This window comes from Periplaneta americana, chromosome 7 (assembly GCF_040183065.1).
Source record: "Periplaneta americana isolate PAMFEO1 chromosome 7, P.americana_PAMFEO1_priV1, whole genome shotgun sequence".
NCBI classification, from domain to species: domain Eukaryota; kingdom Metazoa; phylum Arthropoda; class Insecta; order Blattodea; family Blattidae; genus Periplaneta; species Periplaneta americana.
This window is the reverse complement of record NC_091123.1, coordinates 82773974-82790465: the sequence shown is the minus strand read 5'-3', so window position 1 is coordinate 82790465 and position 16492 is coordinate 82773974. Positions and strand designations below refer to the sequence as shown.

At 34.2% G+C, this 16492-nt stretch overlaps 1 protein-coding gene across 1 annotated transcript in view; it reads left to right on the top strand.

Annotated features, from left to right (window-relative positions):
• Positions 1 to 16492, top strand: part of Ndg (Nidogen) — a 193337-nt gene that overhangs the window by 119926 nt on the left and 56919 nt on the right. The window contains exons 6-11 of the mRNA XM_069830946.1: positions 2476 to 2570; positions 7067 to 7210; positions 10072 to 10305; positions 10503 to 10703; positions 13954 to 14172; positions 14864 to 14957. Of these exons, the coding sequence (XP_069687047.1) occupies positions 2476 to 2570; positions 7067 to 7210; positions 10072 to 10305; positions 10503 to 10703; positions 13954 to 14172; positions 14864 to 14957 (987 nt within the window). The remainder of the gene's footprint in view (positions 1 to 2475; positions 2571 to 7066; positions 7211 to 10071; positions 10306 to 10502; positions 10704 to 13953; positions 14173 to 14863; positions 14958 to 16492) is intronic.

Here is a 16492-nt window from a genome sequence, read left to right as displayed (position 1 = left end):
TAAAGTAGCATGCACTGATGAGAGAATTCTTATTTCATCAATCAAGGGATTGTCCTCCCTTTCTATTTCACTCAAGTGGGAATGAAACACACTGACAAGAGACTGTACATAATACAAATACACTTCACTTAAAAGATCTTCGAAAAACTTCTTCAGAACAACAGGGAGTTTGTTGTTTGACAAAAAGATTGATCATAAGGCAGGGAACATTTGGATAAGTCTCTGAACTGCTGGGAACAGAGAGAGTCAGCGAGTTTTACTATGGTAAAGTGACTGTTGGTATTCCACATCAACGAAGTCACAAAATTCCTTCAAAGATTTAACACGAACAGTGTAGACTGAAAAATGGTAGTAAACTTTCAAAATTAATGACTGCAAATCAATGTCCAACAAATCTGTCCCATCCTGAATGCAGTTGTTAAGAATATGGGATGGACACCCTACCCCATTTAATGATGGCTTAATCAGTTTTTTCAAATTTGAATAAACATTACTTCTGTCCCTTCTGTTAATACCTCCAAACAGTGTATTGCAGTTGTCTCCTCCAAAAGCTACACATTTATTGTGAAGCTCAAATTTGTGTAACACTTCACTCACATAACTTGCTTTGTCTCAGCTGTTTCATTGGGTTTGCTTTCAAGTTCTAAAACTTTTACATCAGGCCATCATTTTCATAATCAAAATAATGAATCATAATAGGAAACAACTCAATAGCACCGTGATTACTTGCATCTATAGATATACTGTACCTATGAACGGGATATTTTGTAATGACTCCATTACTATTTCCAAAGAATGAGGAGCCAGTACAGAATTAACTATCGCTTCAGTCTTTGTTTTTGCAGTTGACACTTTAGCAGCTATATTCGAATCAGAAAATACATATTTAAAATACCCACATGTACAAATCATAGAATTATAGCTATTATGATGTCTGACAATATGGAAGGCAAGAGCACCCTCTGCACTACACATCAAATCATCAATTTCTGCATTCTGTTTGGTAAAATAATTTGTCACTTTTTCTGACGAATTTGCTCCCCTCACACACCTGGAATGCTTCTCTGAGTTGATTTGAATTTCTAAATCTCTAGCACCATGGTTAGCCACTGAAACATATGTATCAGGATTGCAGGATATACATTTTGCTTTCCATGTCATTCGACTAAGGTGAAAAGACAGAAATCTTTTCCGAAGTTCGTCCGTAAAATTACATTTCCTTTTTGACATTTCAATACAGATCTGAAAAAATTACACAAGAAATTAGTAGGCCTCCGATACAATCTATAAACATCAGGCTTAGCATGCGTTGTATTTTCGCACTTTAAATAGTTTTAAATATTATTTCATAATGATAAATATTTACCTTTCAACTGACTTGTATAATATGAAAACGGGTAACTTCAGTGAGATAATGTTTCGCTTGTGATGATTTTTTTTAAGTTGGTTATGTAACGACGCTGTATCAAGTACTAGGTTATTTAGCATTGATGAGATTGGTGATAGCGAGACGAGGCCGAGGATTCGCCATAGATTACTGGCATTCACCTTACGGTTGGGAAAAACCTCGGAAAAAACCCAACCAGGTAATCAGCCCAAGTGGGGATCGAACCCACGCCCGAGCACAACTTCAGACCGGCAGACAACTGCCTTAACCGACTGAGCCACGCCAGTGGCTCTTGCGATGATTTTGGATTATATTTTATGCAGAACACACATGATGCACGCATGAAAACAGATATCACATTACTTGTCGCTGGTGGAACTGGCCTGCTGGCCGAAAGAAGATTAAATGTAAACTACAAAGTCTGCCTCCTAGTTTGTACTATCGATTTAACATAGAAAAAAGTGTATACTTATATGAACAAAGATTATAAATACTACCTGACATCTGCATTCAACATGAAAGAAGATAAAGTGTGCGACTTCTGTCTCCAAAGTGATAATTTTGCTTTCAATGAACAAATTGCGGACAAACCAATGGATTTTCAAAATTGTTTGCGGACAGTCATTTTTCTGCTCAAAGTGAGGACTTATGGCAACCCTACATCCAGTCTCTCCTCTGTTTAATTTTCCCTGTCTTGTCTTCAATTCTGGGTTACCTGGAACATAAAATGATCAAGGGCAGTATCAAGGAGAGAACGTGAAGTACTAAAATTTTAAATTTAGATATCAATTTGTGCAAAATGGATGTGTGTTAATAAAATGTTCTTTACCTCTTTTTTTAATTTTCTTATGTTAAGTTCTTTGATTTTTTGTGGAAGTTTAATAATATAAATTGCTGCCTCTATGTGATATGCTGTTCAGACTTCTGGTAAGCCTGTGGTAATTCAGATGTTTGTTTTGGGATGTTCTGGTGTTATACTCATGATAGGTTGAATTTATTTTAAAGGAATCTATGTTTTGATGAATAAAGCACACACAGTAGAAGAGTAGCTTTAGATATATTACATTATGACTTTTCATGTCTTTCAGGTGGTCCAATGTTGGTGTTGATGGTGTTTGGGTGTTTCATATAGGACATACTGGGAGTGCCGGAAATGTTATGCCACCAGATTTGGAGGTTGGAAGTAGGTGAAGTATTTTTGTTGCATACCAAAAATACAGTATGACTATATGTTTCAAATACCAGTATTACTTAAGAATTTGTTTCTCATTTTGCATTATGTTAAAACACATGCATGCACGCACACAAAACTGTTTCTCGATAGTGTTGTATAATGTAACAAATACGAATAATGGATTTTTTTTTAAACTAATGCCACGCATATTGACGTATAGCCATTTGCGTCTCTGCCTGGTTTTAGGCAATTATGATGAAGAATCTTGTTCTGAGGTTGAGTGATTCATTAGATCGGATTCTGTTATCCCTGGTAGGAGGGTATACGAGTATGAAAATAGGCAGGATAAATTAAGATGGAGGTGATAATGACGGCAAAATGGATCCAGAGTTCGGTGCTAAAAATTACCCAGCATTTACTCCTGATTGGTTGAGGGAAAATTCCAGATAAAATCTTAACCAAGCAATATATATATTCGTATGTGACGCCTCGCCATCCTCAATGAATAATCATGACTATAATTATGTACTTAGTCAACATGTAGATACCTATAATTGGAGAAAAATTCGTTTCAGTACAGAAAATGACCAAAAAAAAGTGATTTAAATATGAGCTCCTGCATACATGACTCATATATCTAAAATGCAGGTGGTAAGCCATTGAAGATACAAAAGGAGGAGAGTTCGGCAGGCACCGTGAATCGAGTCTTGGCATAGCTCAGATGGAAAGAATGCTCAGCGCGTAAAGCTGAGAGGTCCTGGGTTCAATTCCCAGTGCTGGAACGAATTTTTCTCCAATTATAGGTATTAACCAAGCAACTTGTCCCAACTAAGGATTCGACCCCGTGTCCGCTACTTTTGCAGTCAGACATGCTGACCACTACTCCAAAGCAGTGGACAATGAGAGAAATTTAAATTATTTTTACCAGGAAAGAACTGTAAGGAGCAGAATGCAGATATAATATTTTTATTCAGAGTTGGCTCCTCTTTAAGAGCCATTGGGGCCCAGCCCCAGTCCCCATTTTTCAGAACGCATTGCAGTGCAGTATACTTCATATTAAAGTCATCTTTCTTAATGCGTTTCCAATACAAAAAAATATATATATATTATGCATTGACGCAGTTCTGCGAGAGAATGGACTGACTGAACCTGTGAGAGTTCGCCCTGTATGTAGTTCATTTTAGCACTAAAGGTTGGACTGTAACACACTAGCAGTTCTTCCTCGTCCTTTTCCCCCATCACCCTCACAGTCTTCTAGCGTTACTTGGGGCCGGCCCTTCTGTTCAATTCAGTCTGCAGTATTGTGCTAAAATTGATATTCTATAATACCGGTACATTAAGTTCAACGTAAAGTGCATGTGAGTGTATGTACAGCGTTTCATGTAGATAAATACGTATACAAAGTGTGCATAACATTACACCATTAAGTAAAATATTATAAAGTGTGCAAAAGTGTTTGGAAGAATAAATACAGTAGACGTTTGATTCAAACTCCATTCTCGCAGTTAAAATTAGAAGATAAATTGACAATTAAAGTCTCGGACCTTTTCAGCCTAAAAATATTTATGTAAAGATTAATTTTTGGTCCTACAGAATTTATCTGTTATGGTAACAATGGTTATTAAAGGAGAAACATTCGCTCCGGTGCCAGGGATCGAACCAAGCACTCTAATCACTGAGAGAGAGCACTTGGTACGTAAAACCAAGAACTTGCGTTAGATCCCTGACACTGGAGCGAATTTTTCTCCTTTAGTAACCATTGTTACTAAAAATATTAATATCATTCAACAGGACAGAAAGAAATGCAGAAAATTTTGTTCTCAGTGGTTTGAAAAGTAGGAATGGTTAACGGCATGTGAGAAACGAAAATTGTTATATTGTTTTTATTTTCTGCTTTTTGGGGGCGAGACTGTGTGAACTAATAAGGGGTGTACAGATTTAAAGCATTTTTGTCGTAAAATCACATGGAAATTTTACAACACACATTAACAACACTATAGCATACATAAAACTTTAGGTGTTGTAATTTCAAAGGCATATTGGTTCCGTTAAGTTCAATGTTAATTGAAAAATGAGTTCTATTCAGTCAATACTTAACATAAAACACAATAAAACATGTTATAATAACATTTACACAGATTTAAAAACAAACGTTTTCGCCAATTTTGATTGGCATCTTCAGGTCGTGTAGGTCGAATGGAACATGTTATAAAAAAGTGAACACTTTGTATATGACGTTAAAAACCAAAGTTACAACTGTAATATCACTTAAAAACAGAGAATAGAATATAGCAAAAAGCCTCCACGATGTGTGAAGAATCACTGTGTTGAAAGAGGCGTGTGTGAACCAAGGAAACAGCAAAACTCTTCTGTCATTGCAGATACAGTTTTCAAGATAGATTTGAAGATGCTACGAACAGGTCGGTCGTGTGGCCGTTATGGAGAGCAGGAAAAATCCTGTAAATTGTAAGGATTCATTTTATTGTGTTTTATGTTAAGTATTGACTGAATAGAACTCATTTTTCAATTTAGGTGTTGTGTCAATTCAAAAGAATTGTGTGACATCATAATGTGTCAAATAAGTGACAGATTCCAAACTTTGGAATTTTTTTTCTGCATTTTAGATAGTTTATTCCAAAATATTCCCTATTTATTGTGATAATTTCCCTGAGTCATAGCTTCAAACCATTATTACGCAATATGCTGAATAAGAAAATACTTAGAAATGAACTAAATGCATTGTACTCTAATCCCACTTTCAGGAACATGCCTACCTCTAGTGCGTTATATTGTTACTCCATGAAAATGACCTTACAGACACACTCCAGGAAGTAACAAAGTTGTTGGAAATAGTTCTTGTGAGCCTATGGCTACTGCCGAAGTAGAGCGTTGTTTCAGCACCCTTAAGTGCATAAAACCTTTTTTGAGAAACACTATGACACAAGAAAGATTAAATTCACTGGCTGTTCTTTCTATTCACAAAGACTACATTCACAAAATAAGGAACTATAATTCGAAAATTATTGATAACTTTACGCACCAAAAGAATAGAAAAGCAGCACACCTGTACAAATAATCGGCCACTGTAAGTTTGTTGATTTGTTTAAGTTGATTATTGTTTTATTAATACTAATTATTGTGTAGAAATATTTTAATTACCGTATTGCACATTTTATTCTTAAGTATTTTTTCTAGTCCAACAATTGATAATATGAACTATAACAGAATATCGAGAGACGCCTGTAGAGACATAGAATAAGACATGAGTTTATTTTTAATCTGGCCCCACCTAGCCTAGAACTCACAGGCCGTCACTGTTTTTATTTTGGGGAAAATTAAATACAGGGCTATATTTAATATTTTTAATATAGAAAATCACAAGAAATCAATATTAATTTGCTTTATCATATATTTTAATGTAAATTTAATGATAGGGAAACCAAGAAGTGTAAGTACAGTAGCCTATTATATTCTAGAGACGACCTTTTATGATAAGAGTGTGCGAGAAGTTTGACAATAGTGTTTTCCCCTATTAAGAATAATAATTTAAAATGTATCATTAATTTATTATTATTATTATTATTATTATTATTATTATTATTATTATTATTATTATTATTATTATTATTATCATCATCATCATTATCATCATCATCGTCATCATCATCATCATCATCCAAAGTTATGTCATCACTAATAAGTATAAAATATCCTAGGCTATGTGTAGAGGAGCACACAACATTCATCTTAGAATTTTCTATGAACACTTTCTTCACAAAGACCACTGTTTGAATACCGTATCTCACAAATAAAAATTTATTATTGAAGACTACATCTCATTATCACAACACAATCACACGATGATTGCATTTATTCAGTTTTTCAAAGTAGTCATCATCATCATCATCATCCTTGCAGGTATTAGGCCTAGTGGCTTGTTACAGTCTCCATCCATCTTTTCAGGGGGTGTCCCAAAGATCGTCTTCCATATGGTATATAGCAGAGAATTTGTCTTGGGAATCTGGACATGGTTAAGCCATTTTTGTCTATAGTGGTTGAGATGTTCATAAATAGGTGCAACCAATTAGTAGGACATTTATGTGCTTTCAAAGTAGTAAGTACTAATAGCTACGTAATATTTGTTGTTACTACAGTCAATGAGAGTTTAAAAACGACAAAGAGAGGTCTCATCCAGGAACATATTTTTCAAGCCAAGTGGCGTTTTTAAAGAATTCTCCTCTATACAAAATAGGCCAAAAGTCGACACTGATTTCAACGAAGTTAGCATTTGAAAACAGCCATTGGAAAAACTTCTGAAGAAATTGATTCGGATCATATACTATACGGACAGGTGTATTTATTTATCGCAGATGGTCTTCTGTGATGTATCAAAACAGAAGGAAAATAATATTAAAAACAATAAACAGTGGATAGTGACTTTTGCCCACTCTATAAATATTGTCGGTTTGTTAAATGCAAATTAAAATCGTAATTTGTATTTGTAGGTGAATCTTCCACAACTGACTCCTGTTCCATTGGTGCTACAACTTGTCACAGTAAAGCAAACTGTGTTGACTACCAAAGTGGAGGCTTTTGCTGCGTCTGCCAGCGTGGCTATTATGGAAATGGATTGAACTGTTTGAAAGAAGGTAAAAAAACAAGTAAAAAACTTTATTTTATTTAAAGAAAAGTTATACGAAAATACTTCTCTTTCTTGTATAGAAGTGGATTCTGGTCTGTTAGTTTCCAATGCCAAATACTACCCATTTATTATAGAGATGAAATCCCTATATAAGATGATGTCCTTACCTTTATGAGGTAAGGAACTCCGGTTATGAAATTCTCTTTCCCTGAACTATCTTCTTAAGATTTTGATTCTTGGTTGTTTAGGAGACATATTAGGAAGCTCGAGCCTATGTAAATTATGCATTCTTCAATTTCTGGAGATAAATAACGACAGGTGTTCACGTGAATTTCCAAAGTCCTTAAGAGAAAAATATCAATTTTATTATAAATGTAGATACAAAACTTTAAATTGAATCTCATTAAAACATTTAACTACATATTTGAAATTGAAATTAAATGAAATTGGTTAGGCCTATTGCATATGTACTTATCTTGAAGGAAAGTGGGTAAAATTTTGGTGGTACTACCCATACTTACTATGTCAGAAAATACATGATCTGCTTCCTACATTCCTCTGATGCATCCATGTGTCATCCGAGATGTATAAGACATGATATTTTATAAAATTTGTTCTTGGTAGATAGTAAGTTTATTCAAAACCTAGACAAACAAGCTGAATGCTGTTATGATTACAGGATTTACAATGCCATTTGTGTATCGTATGTCCTTTATTTCCCAACCAAAGTCCTTGTAAGATAATAATAATTCAAGTCGATATTAACTTGGATCAGGAATACTAATGAATAGGGACCTACTTTGTCCCACGATGCTACAAGATTAAGTATTACGGGAGTTTTTAAGTAGACGATGTGCGTGCATCTAGAAGCAAAGTACTTGACTGACTGCTCATGTGAATCTTGTTTGGTCAGAACAAAACATAGACCACTTTGACAATTATACTAATATTTACAATTTTAATTATTTACACTATGTACACTAGAATACGCTGTCATAAAGAATGTAGGTCTACATTGATCAAACATTATTTACACTATTATATATACTGTTGTGAATTGTAATACAGGTTATTTTATTTAATAATACTATAGCCTACTTATTTTGTAAATAGTGTATCCATTCATTCATTTAGTGTTCTGCCCAAGGGAAGGTCTTTCACTGCAAATCCAGAATTCTCCAGTCTTTCCTGTTTTCTGCCTTCCTCTTTGTTTCCTCATATGATCCATAAACCAGTATTTTAATGTCTTCTATCGTCCAATATCTTCTTCTACCCCGAACACTTCTCCCATTCACCATTTCTTCCAGTGCATCCTTCAGTAGACAGTTTCTTCTCAGCCAGTGACCCAACCAATTCCTTTTCTTCTTCCTGATCAGTTTCAGCACCATTCTTTCTTCACCCACTCTTTCCAACACAGCTTCATTTCTTATTCTGTCTGTCCACTTCGCATGTTCCATTTTTCTCCATATCTACATTTCAAATGCTTCTATTCGCTTTGTCGTAAGTCCAGATTTCTGCCCCGTACAATGCCACACTCCATACAAAGCACTTCACTAGTCTCTTCCTTAGCTCTTTTTCCAGAGGTCCGCAGATTTTTTTTTTTTTTTTCTTTTAAAAGCTTCCTTGGCTATTGCTATCCTCCTTTTGACTTCCTGGCAGCAACTCATGTTACTGCTAATAAGTATTTGAAGCTGTCCACTTGCTCTATTGCCTCATTTAGAATTCTCAAGTTTATCTTCCATATTTTTCTTCCTATGACCATGCTCTTCGTCTTATTTGCATTTATCTTCGTCCCATATTGCTCACAGCTGTCATTTAGCAATAGTGTATAATAGTGTAAATATGTTTGATTAATGTAAGCCTACATTCTTTATGAAATGTAAATAGTAAAAATTGCATATATATATATATATATATATATATATATATATATATATATATATATATATATATATATATATATTGTATATAGTGTAAAGGGGCTGTTATGCATTGTCTACTTTCAAAAGCCGATTGTCAAAAAGACTGTTTTTTGTCTCTAGAATAATATTTTTCTTCAAATATTACTTTTGTTGACTATGATTTTTATTTTTTGATATGTCAGTTTTTCTCCATTATGTTAATCATGATTTTGTCCAAATTATCTTAACACAAAATTGTAATAATTGTTTAACACTTAGAATTAAATGTAACTAAACACATCTGCATTTTCTCTTACTGTTATTATAATTGTTACTGGTATTATTATTATTATTATTATTATTATTATTATTATTATTATTATTATTATTATTATTATGTTTTCGGTATTGCTATTCTTTATATTTGCTATGTATTTTTATACTGGTTGCGTTATGGCCTTAATTCTGCCTGTAAAAATAAATGAATAATTAACTTAAATTGTAGGAAAGGTTATCGTAGTATCAGTCTTTATCACTATAATGCATTGTGAATAGTCTGCGAGGTCTAGTTTTGAATCATAAATAGAACATAAACTGCAGCACGAACAAGATACAAGTGTTCCCTGATAGTACCTGAAGCGTGTGCCAAACATAATGTCACGTCAATATAGTCTATGAACAACTAACCTTATCTCCATATGCCCTGGGCCAGAATACGGCCTCTACTAATGAACACTTCTTGTGTGCAGCACCTCTACTGGTTTTTTCCCCCACTCTGCACGTCCTTTTCCAGATAAAACATCTTTTCCTACTTACATTACTGTAAAAGTGATTAAATACAATTTACAGTATCATTAACTCAGTCTCTACTTGAAACAGGAAACATTATTTTCATGAAACAGGAGACATTTATTTTCATTACCACTCCAAGGTTGGCTCATGTATTTCTGAAACCATTTCTTTACAGATATACCACTAAGAGTGAATGGAAAGATTACAGGTTCATTGAATGGACATGACTTATCACAGCTAGATCTTCAATCTTACGTAGTAACTTCGGATGGGAGAACTTACACTGCCTTGTCTCATGTATCTACAGACATTGGCTATGACATGCAACCTCTTAGCCTCTTAGGTGGGGTAATTGGTTGGCTGTTTGCACGACCTGTTAGCAAGGCAGTGAATGGCTACGAACTTACTGGTAAAGTATATTTTAAATCAAACTGATAGGAATGAAAATTCCACCATCATCATCACCATCACCAGTTATTTCTATTTTATCATCATCATCATCATCATCATCATCATCATCATTATCATCATCATCAAAGTGTCTCCTCATTTAAACAATTGCGTACAAATCTTTTTTTTAAATCATTGCTGAATAAATGATTGCAGGAGGTGTTTTTAACCATACGGCTGATATTACATTTCCACAAAGTGGACATAAGGTAACAATTCGTCAGCATTACTATGGACTTGATGTATTTGACCAACTTCGAATGGACACGGAAATTCGAGGCACACTTCCAACTATTGCTATTGGCAAGAGGATCCAAATTGCAGATTACGAGGAACAATACACTTCCACTTCCCCTGGTAAGTAACGTTGCTTATAAATAAGTAAATGGACGGGGAAGTTTTCGTGTATTATTTTTTCTATTATCTCATAACGAGTGTGTGCGTGCGTGCGTTTTTTGTGTGTGTTTTTTTTTCTTCCATAGAGGTGTTGGGCCTCCTAAAAAAGGGGGAAAGCTCACTTATATATATATCTCTTGGATATGGAACAACAAGTTTTGATGGTGAAATCATTGCAATAAGTGAATGTCTCAGGAATCTTCTATGCCACATCAATAAATTTAAGAATGCAGTTATATTGTCAGACTCCAAAGCAGCTATTCTATCAATCGTCTCTAAATACACAGCTTCATCTCAAACAGCAGAAATAACTAAAATGCTCTCTCAATTAATATCACTCAATAAAAGAATTGTATTCCAATGGATACCATCCCATTGTGGAATCCTGGGAAACGAGAATGCGGATGCTTTAGCAAAGAAGGGCAGCACTGCTACTTACAGACCTGTTACTAAATCTACGTATTACTCTGTGAAGAGATTTATTAAATCTACATACTTAAGACTTCAACAAACAAAATTTGATAACACAATCCCAAGGGAAAAAATGGAACTCTCTGCATCAAAATCCACAGTTAATTCCCGATTTACCACGAAAATCGTCTGTAGCTGCATTTAGATTGGCAACAGGCCATGATTGTTTGGCTAAACACCTGCATAGAATTGGAATATATCAGTCCCCTAACTGCCCATTGTGCAACTCAAACCAAGAAATGGATTCGGAGCACCTCAAAATCTGTGCTTCATTGGCTGGTCATGATAATATCTTTGAAAAATATTGGAGTGCAAGAGGTCAAATGACTTATTGTCAAATGCCTGGCATTAGAAAACAACAACAACATATATATATATCATGTGGTGAGCAACTCTACGTAAGTGAGGTGATTGTACAGTCTATTTGAGTTTGCTTCTAGTCCACATTACATATTTCACTGTTTTTTGTCATTTTTTAAATTTGTGTACTATATCCTTCCAAGCACTTCTGCACTGGGCGACACTAGACCATTGGTAAAATCACCGCTCTGTTTTAACAGTTAACTTACGTTAACAAGCTAGTTAGTTCTAGTTTTAAATTTCTTTTTGTGTCTCCAATATCTCCAACAAAGAGGCTTCAGACGTAAACAACCTCGAAACTAGACAGTCAGGTAATTTACCATTAGAATTTATAATATTAACCCAATGAAGCAGTTATTATTTGTTCAGTAACATTCATCAGTGATTATACAAGTGTTAAAAGAGTGTATCCAAGAATGAAGAAACAGATATATATAATATAGGGCCTACTGTATATTTCAAATTTGTAGTCTAGTAGCATTTTGTAACTTTGTATAATTGTTATCGCAAAAAATAAAATTCTAAATAACGATATTACGATGACGATATTATTAAATGTTCAGCACATAATCGCAACTTCGTAGCAGTGCCGCATTGTATTTTCCCTGGACCAAAAATACAATACGGCGGTTGTTATGAAGTGGCGAAGGTGAGTGTTTTCGTAAAAAGCGTATATTTTAAATATGGTGTTGCTACAAAGTGGCAATGTTGTGCTGAACATTTACTGAAGTATTCAATGAAAAACTTATGTTAACATTATGTTAGATTAGATGAGGTGAGGTTGGAGTATGTGATTACTAGAGACGAGAATTTCATGCACTATAAAATCCCAAAATATGCATGCATTCATGCGCTATGAAACTATGAAATATGCACGATCAAGCAAAAAATACATTAAAATATGCACTTACATTTTTGTTCCAAATGTCTTATTTCACTTCACTTTTTTTTTTTTTTTTTTTTTTTGCATAATTAATAACCTAACAACATTTCTAAATTGGTTTCTGTGAGGTTCCTGCACTTGTCAGTCAATATGTTTTTGTAAGCAGAGACTGACATCTCTAAATCGCAAATGGTTATGGGTGCAAACTTGAATGAACATATTTGCGACTGTATCAGATCAAATTCTTCATTCAAGTTTTCGCCATAAATAACCTTCACTGAACGAAATAATCTGTAATCCGGGTTCGCATTTATGACCCTGTCCAGTTTGCTTTTTGCCATTACACCCACTTTCCTGCAGCATAACTTAGGGATCTATGGAATTCTTTGCAGATTCTTAACTTTTTTGCATTCTTGCAATAAGTGAAGCAGGTACGATATACTGGTCGACTTGAAATTGTTTAGTACATTTTATCCGATTGGAGAAAACTTTAATTGGAAACATATTAGAACCACATTAACACACGCAAACAGAATAAACAAACACATTAACCACTTACGAGGTTCACACACTGCAAAGACAGTTTAGCAATGATTCCAATTTTAGAAGAAACTAAATTGTTATTAGTACTGGAAAAGGGAGAGAATTTACAACCTCCCTGAAAGAGAGTGCTTTTGACCTAAATTATTTGTCGGCAGTTTCCTTGAATCTGCTATATTTCCTCTCTATTCTTAAAATATCAAACGTAATAAATCATTTATGACACGTAGTCTGTAGAGGATCTTCGATAAAATGTTGTAAAAGTGAACTTCCGTCCAGGGAAAGGTTCTCTAACATATTAATTTGAAAATCTTAACATTTTACTTAATTTTTCTGTTATTTCGTTTTTTTTTTTTCTTTTTCTTCTTCAGTCCTGATTCCTGAAGTTAAAATAAGGAACATAAAAATCAAGAAACTGAGGTGTCCACTCAAAACCATTAAATTTGAACTCAATATAATGTATATTATATGCATTATTACGCTAAAAATTGTTCAAATATGCATTATGCATGTTTTTAACCCAAAAAGGCCAAAACATGCAAATATGCACGGAAGAAGTACACATATTTGGAACCGGAAAGTAATGAAATGGATCAGTACTAAGTCTAAGCTATGTCCTAAGTTCCTATAAAAACATGCATTTGCATGGAATTCTCGTCTCTAGTGATTACTCATTTACTAAATATTCGGAAGGTGCAAAATAGATTGAAAACTAATAAAATTAAAGAAAAGGTGTTGCAAAAGTTAATTAGACACACACAGTGTATCTGCTTATGCAGTGTAGCCCATTATGATATCTGAGATCTTGAAATATATCGAACTCAAAAGAATAGGCCTACTGACTAATGAAAAATAGTTAGAAAAAAATAAGCAAAGTAATTAGAAACGAACTGTAATTAGCCTGTTTATGTAACATTCTATTTCTGACTCAGATCTATTTTCACTTCTCTTTTCCAGGTCTAATCTTATCACAGTCATCTTTAAAGTTCCAGTTGGATGGAACACCTGTTGATAATCCTTTCAGTATAGAACAAGTAATTCGTTATAATGAATGCCAGTTTTCCCCAAAAAATATCTCGACATTTCGTCTTAAGGTTACCAGGAATTTCATTAGCTATGAAGCTCATGAGAAGATAATCCGCTATGCCATGACAAATAAAGTTACACCTCTTGGAGGTAAGTTCTTTATGCATACCGTACCTAATATGATTTTGCTTAAGGTTTAATGTCTCTGCAGGGTCGTATTGGTAGCTTCTTTTGCCTTCTTCCAGGTAACGTCCAGTAAAAAAAACTGTTCTTGGCTATGTCTCTTCTTGTAATTTTCCATACAATAGCTGTTCAAAAGTTCTCTTCTCGTACTCCTAAATGATAATGAAAAAGATGGACTTATAGATTTACGTAATTTCTAAAAAATGTCTGATATATTGTATGTAATCTTATTATCGTAGGTTACCACTATTCTAGGCAGAAGATACTGCACTTGATCAACAACTTGCTTATAAAACCATACAGCTATTTCTACCAAAAAATACTTTACCAGATCCGGTACATAACAAATGTAACTCATACTTGTATATAATGTAACAGCCATAACACCAAATTGTGATAATGCGACTCATAACTGCCTAACTGAACATTTTTTTCATCATATCTCGGACAATGATGCAATCTGAACACATGGATTTTACTTACAGTACTGCCGTGGTTCCCAAACTTTTTCTACTTGCGAACCCCTTATTGATATAAATAATATGTAACAATCTTAACTTAACTTAAAGTTGTTGTAGTTACGGTAAATAGGCCTATCTTAGGATTCCTCCACCCTCCACAATATATTAATATATCTGTTTACATTGTTACATTTTAGATGAAGATCCATGCAGAACTGGAAGATCAAAGTGTGGTGAACATAGTTCCTGTTTGGTAGAGGGTGACACTTTCAGATGTGTTTGCAATCCTGGGTGAGTTATATGTATGGTGCAGTTAAATGTACACAGTGCAGTGTAAGTTTCGGTTAGAGATGACAGAAAGTAACAAACAATGTATTTATGTTTGGAGATAAAATATAAGGGGCAGTCAAATGAAAACAGGTGAGATACCAAAAAATGTAATAGGACATTTATTACCTCAAAAGTAGGGTTTAAGCTAGAAAATAAATAATTGTCGCAAACATGCAGAAACGAAAAATTATAGTTGTGCAAATTGCGAAAAGTTTGTGCATTATTATAAATAATTGCACAGAAAGATAAAATTAATAAAGTACGGAGAAACAAAAAGTTATGTAATTTGTTTCTTGAAGATTTATTACTTTCAAACCATCTTACCACACTCTAAATATACTTATGTAAGTAAATCATTAATCTTGCTCAGGATAGGGATCAATGGCGGGCTTATGTGAGGGCGGCAATGAACCTCCAGGTTCCTTAAAAGCCAATAAGTAAGTAAGTAAAGCATTAGACATAGATATGTTTAGAATCCATTACTGCTGAATTTACATAACATTAAGATACGTTATTTTATGGGCACTCTAAACATTAAAATTCTTTTAGAGTAGGTCCTTAAAAATTTATTGTTAGCAGAGTGCTAACTCTTTTTACTGAAAGACGGTTTCTAATTTCAGTTTTTACAAGATTCATGCAACTAAATCCTCACAATTTACAGTATGCGATGGAATTATATAGCTCAGTTAGAAGAAATTGTTCACTTAACTTACATGAATTACACCAACTCTTTGAAATCCATTTCTGAACATCTATTGCTTAATACCTTTTTGAACATTGCCCATGCCATTAGCATTTCATTTAAATTCAGATTAGTTCAAACACATCTTTGATTTCATTTTCTCCATTACCATCTTCGTTTCTGAAGTCCAATCTGGTTGTCGGAATTTTGCACATTTACATTGAAAGTTTGTTGCATTTTTAGAAGTTGAGTAGCAAAACACGACAAATGCAACTGTGGCTAAACCCTGCTCAAAAGTAATCTCCAAACCTGTTTATACATTTATAATGACTTCATTGTTAAATCCAGAGCATTAGATACAAACACACACGCATTTATCCCACTGCGAGAAAAGACAATCAATCTCATTCTTTAAAAAGCTTGTGAGCTGTCTACCGAACCATTTCTTTCCCAGTCACACATGTCTTCGTCCAATGCAAAACTAAGTCCACGAATGTCTTTCTTTAACTCTCCAAAAATGTTAAAATCGCATGGGAAGGGAACTGGGCTTATAGCGAGAGTGTTGAAGCATTTCTCAACCAAATCTCTGAATCGTATTTCTCACGGAGTTGGCAGTATGTGGGTGGGCATTATCATGAAAAAGGATAATGCCATTTGATAGCATTCCAGGGCATTGACTTAATGGTGCGTTTCGGTTTCTGTAAAGTTTTTCATAACACTGTGCATTGATTGTGTCGCCATGCTCGAGAAATTCAACAAGCAGAGGACCCTAGAATTGAACTTGTGTGTATTGCTTTGAACTTTTTCAGTGGGG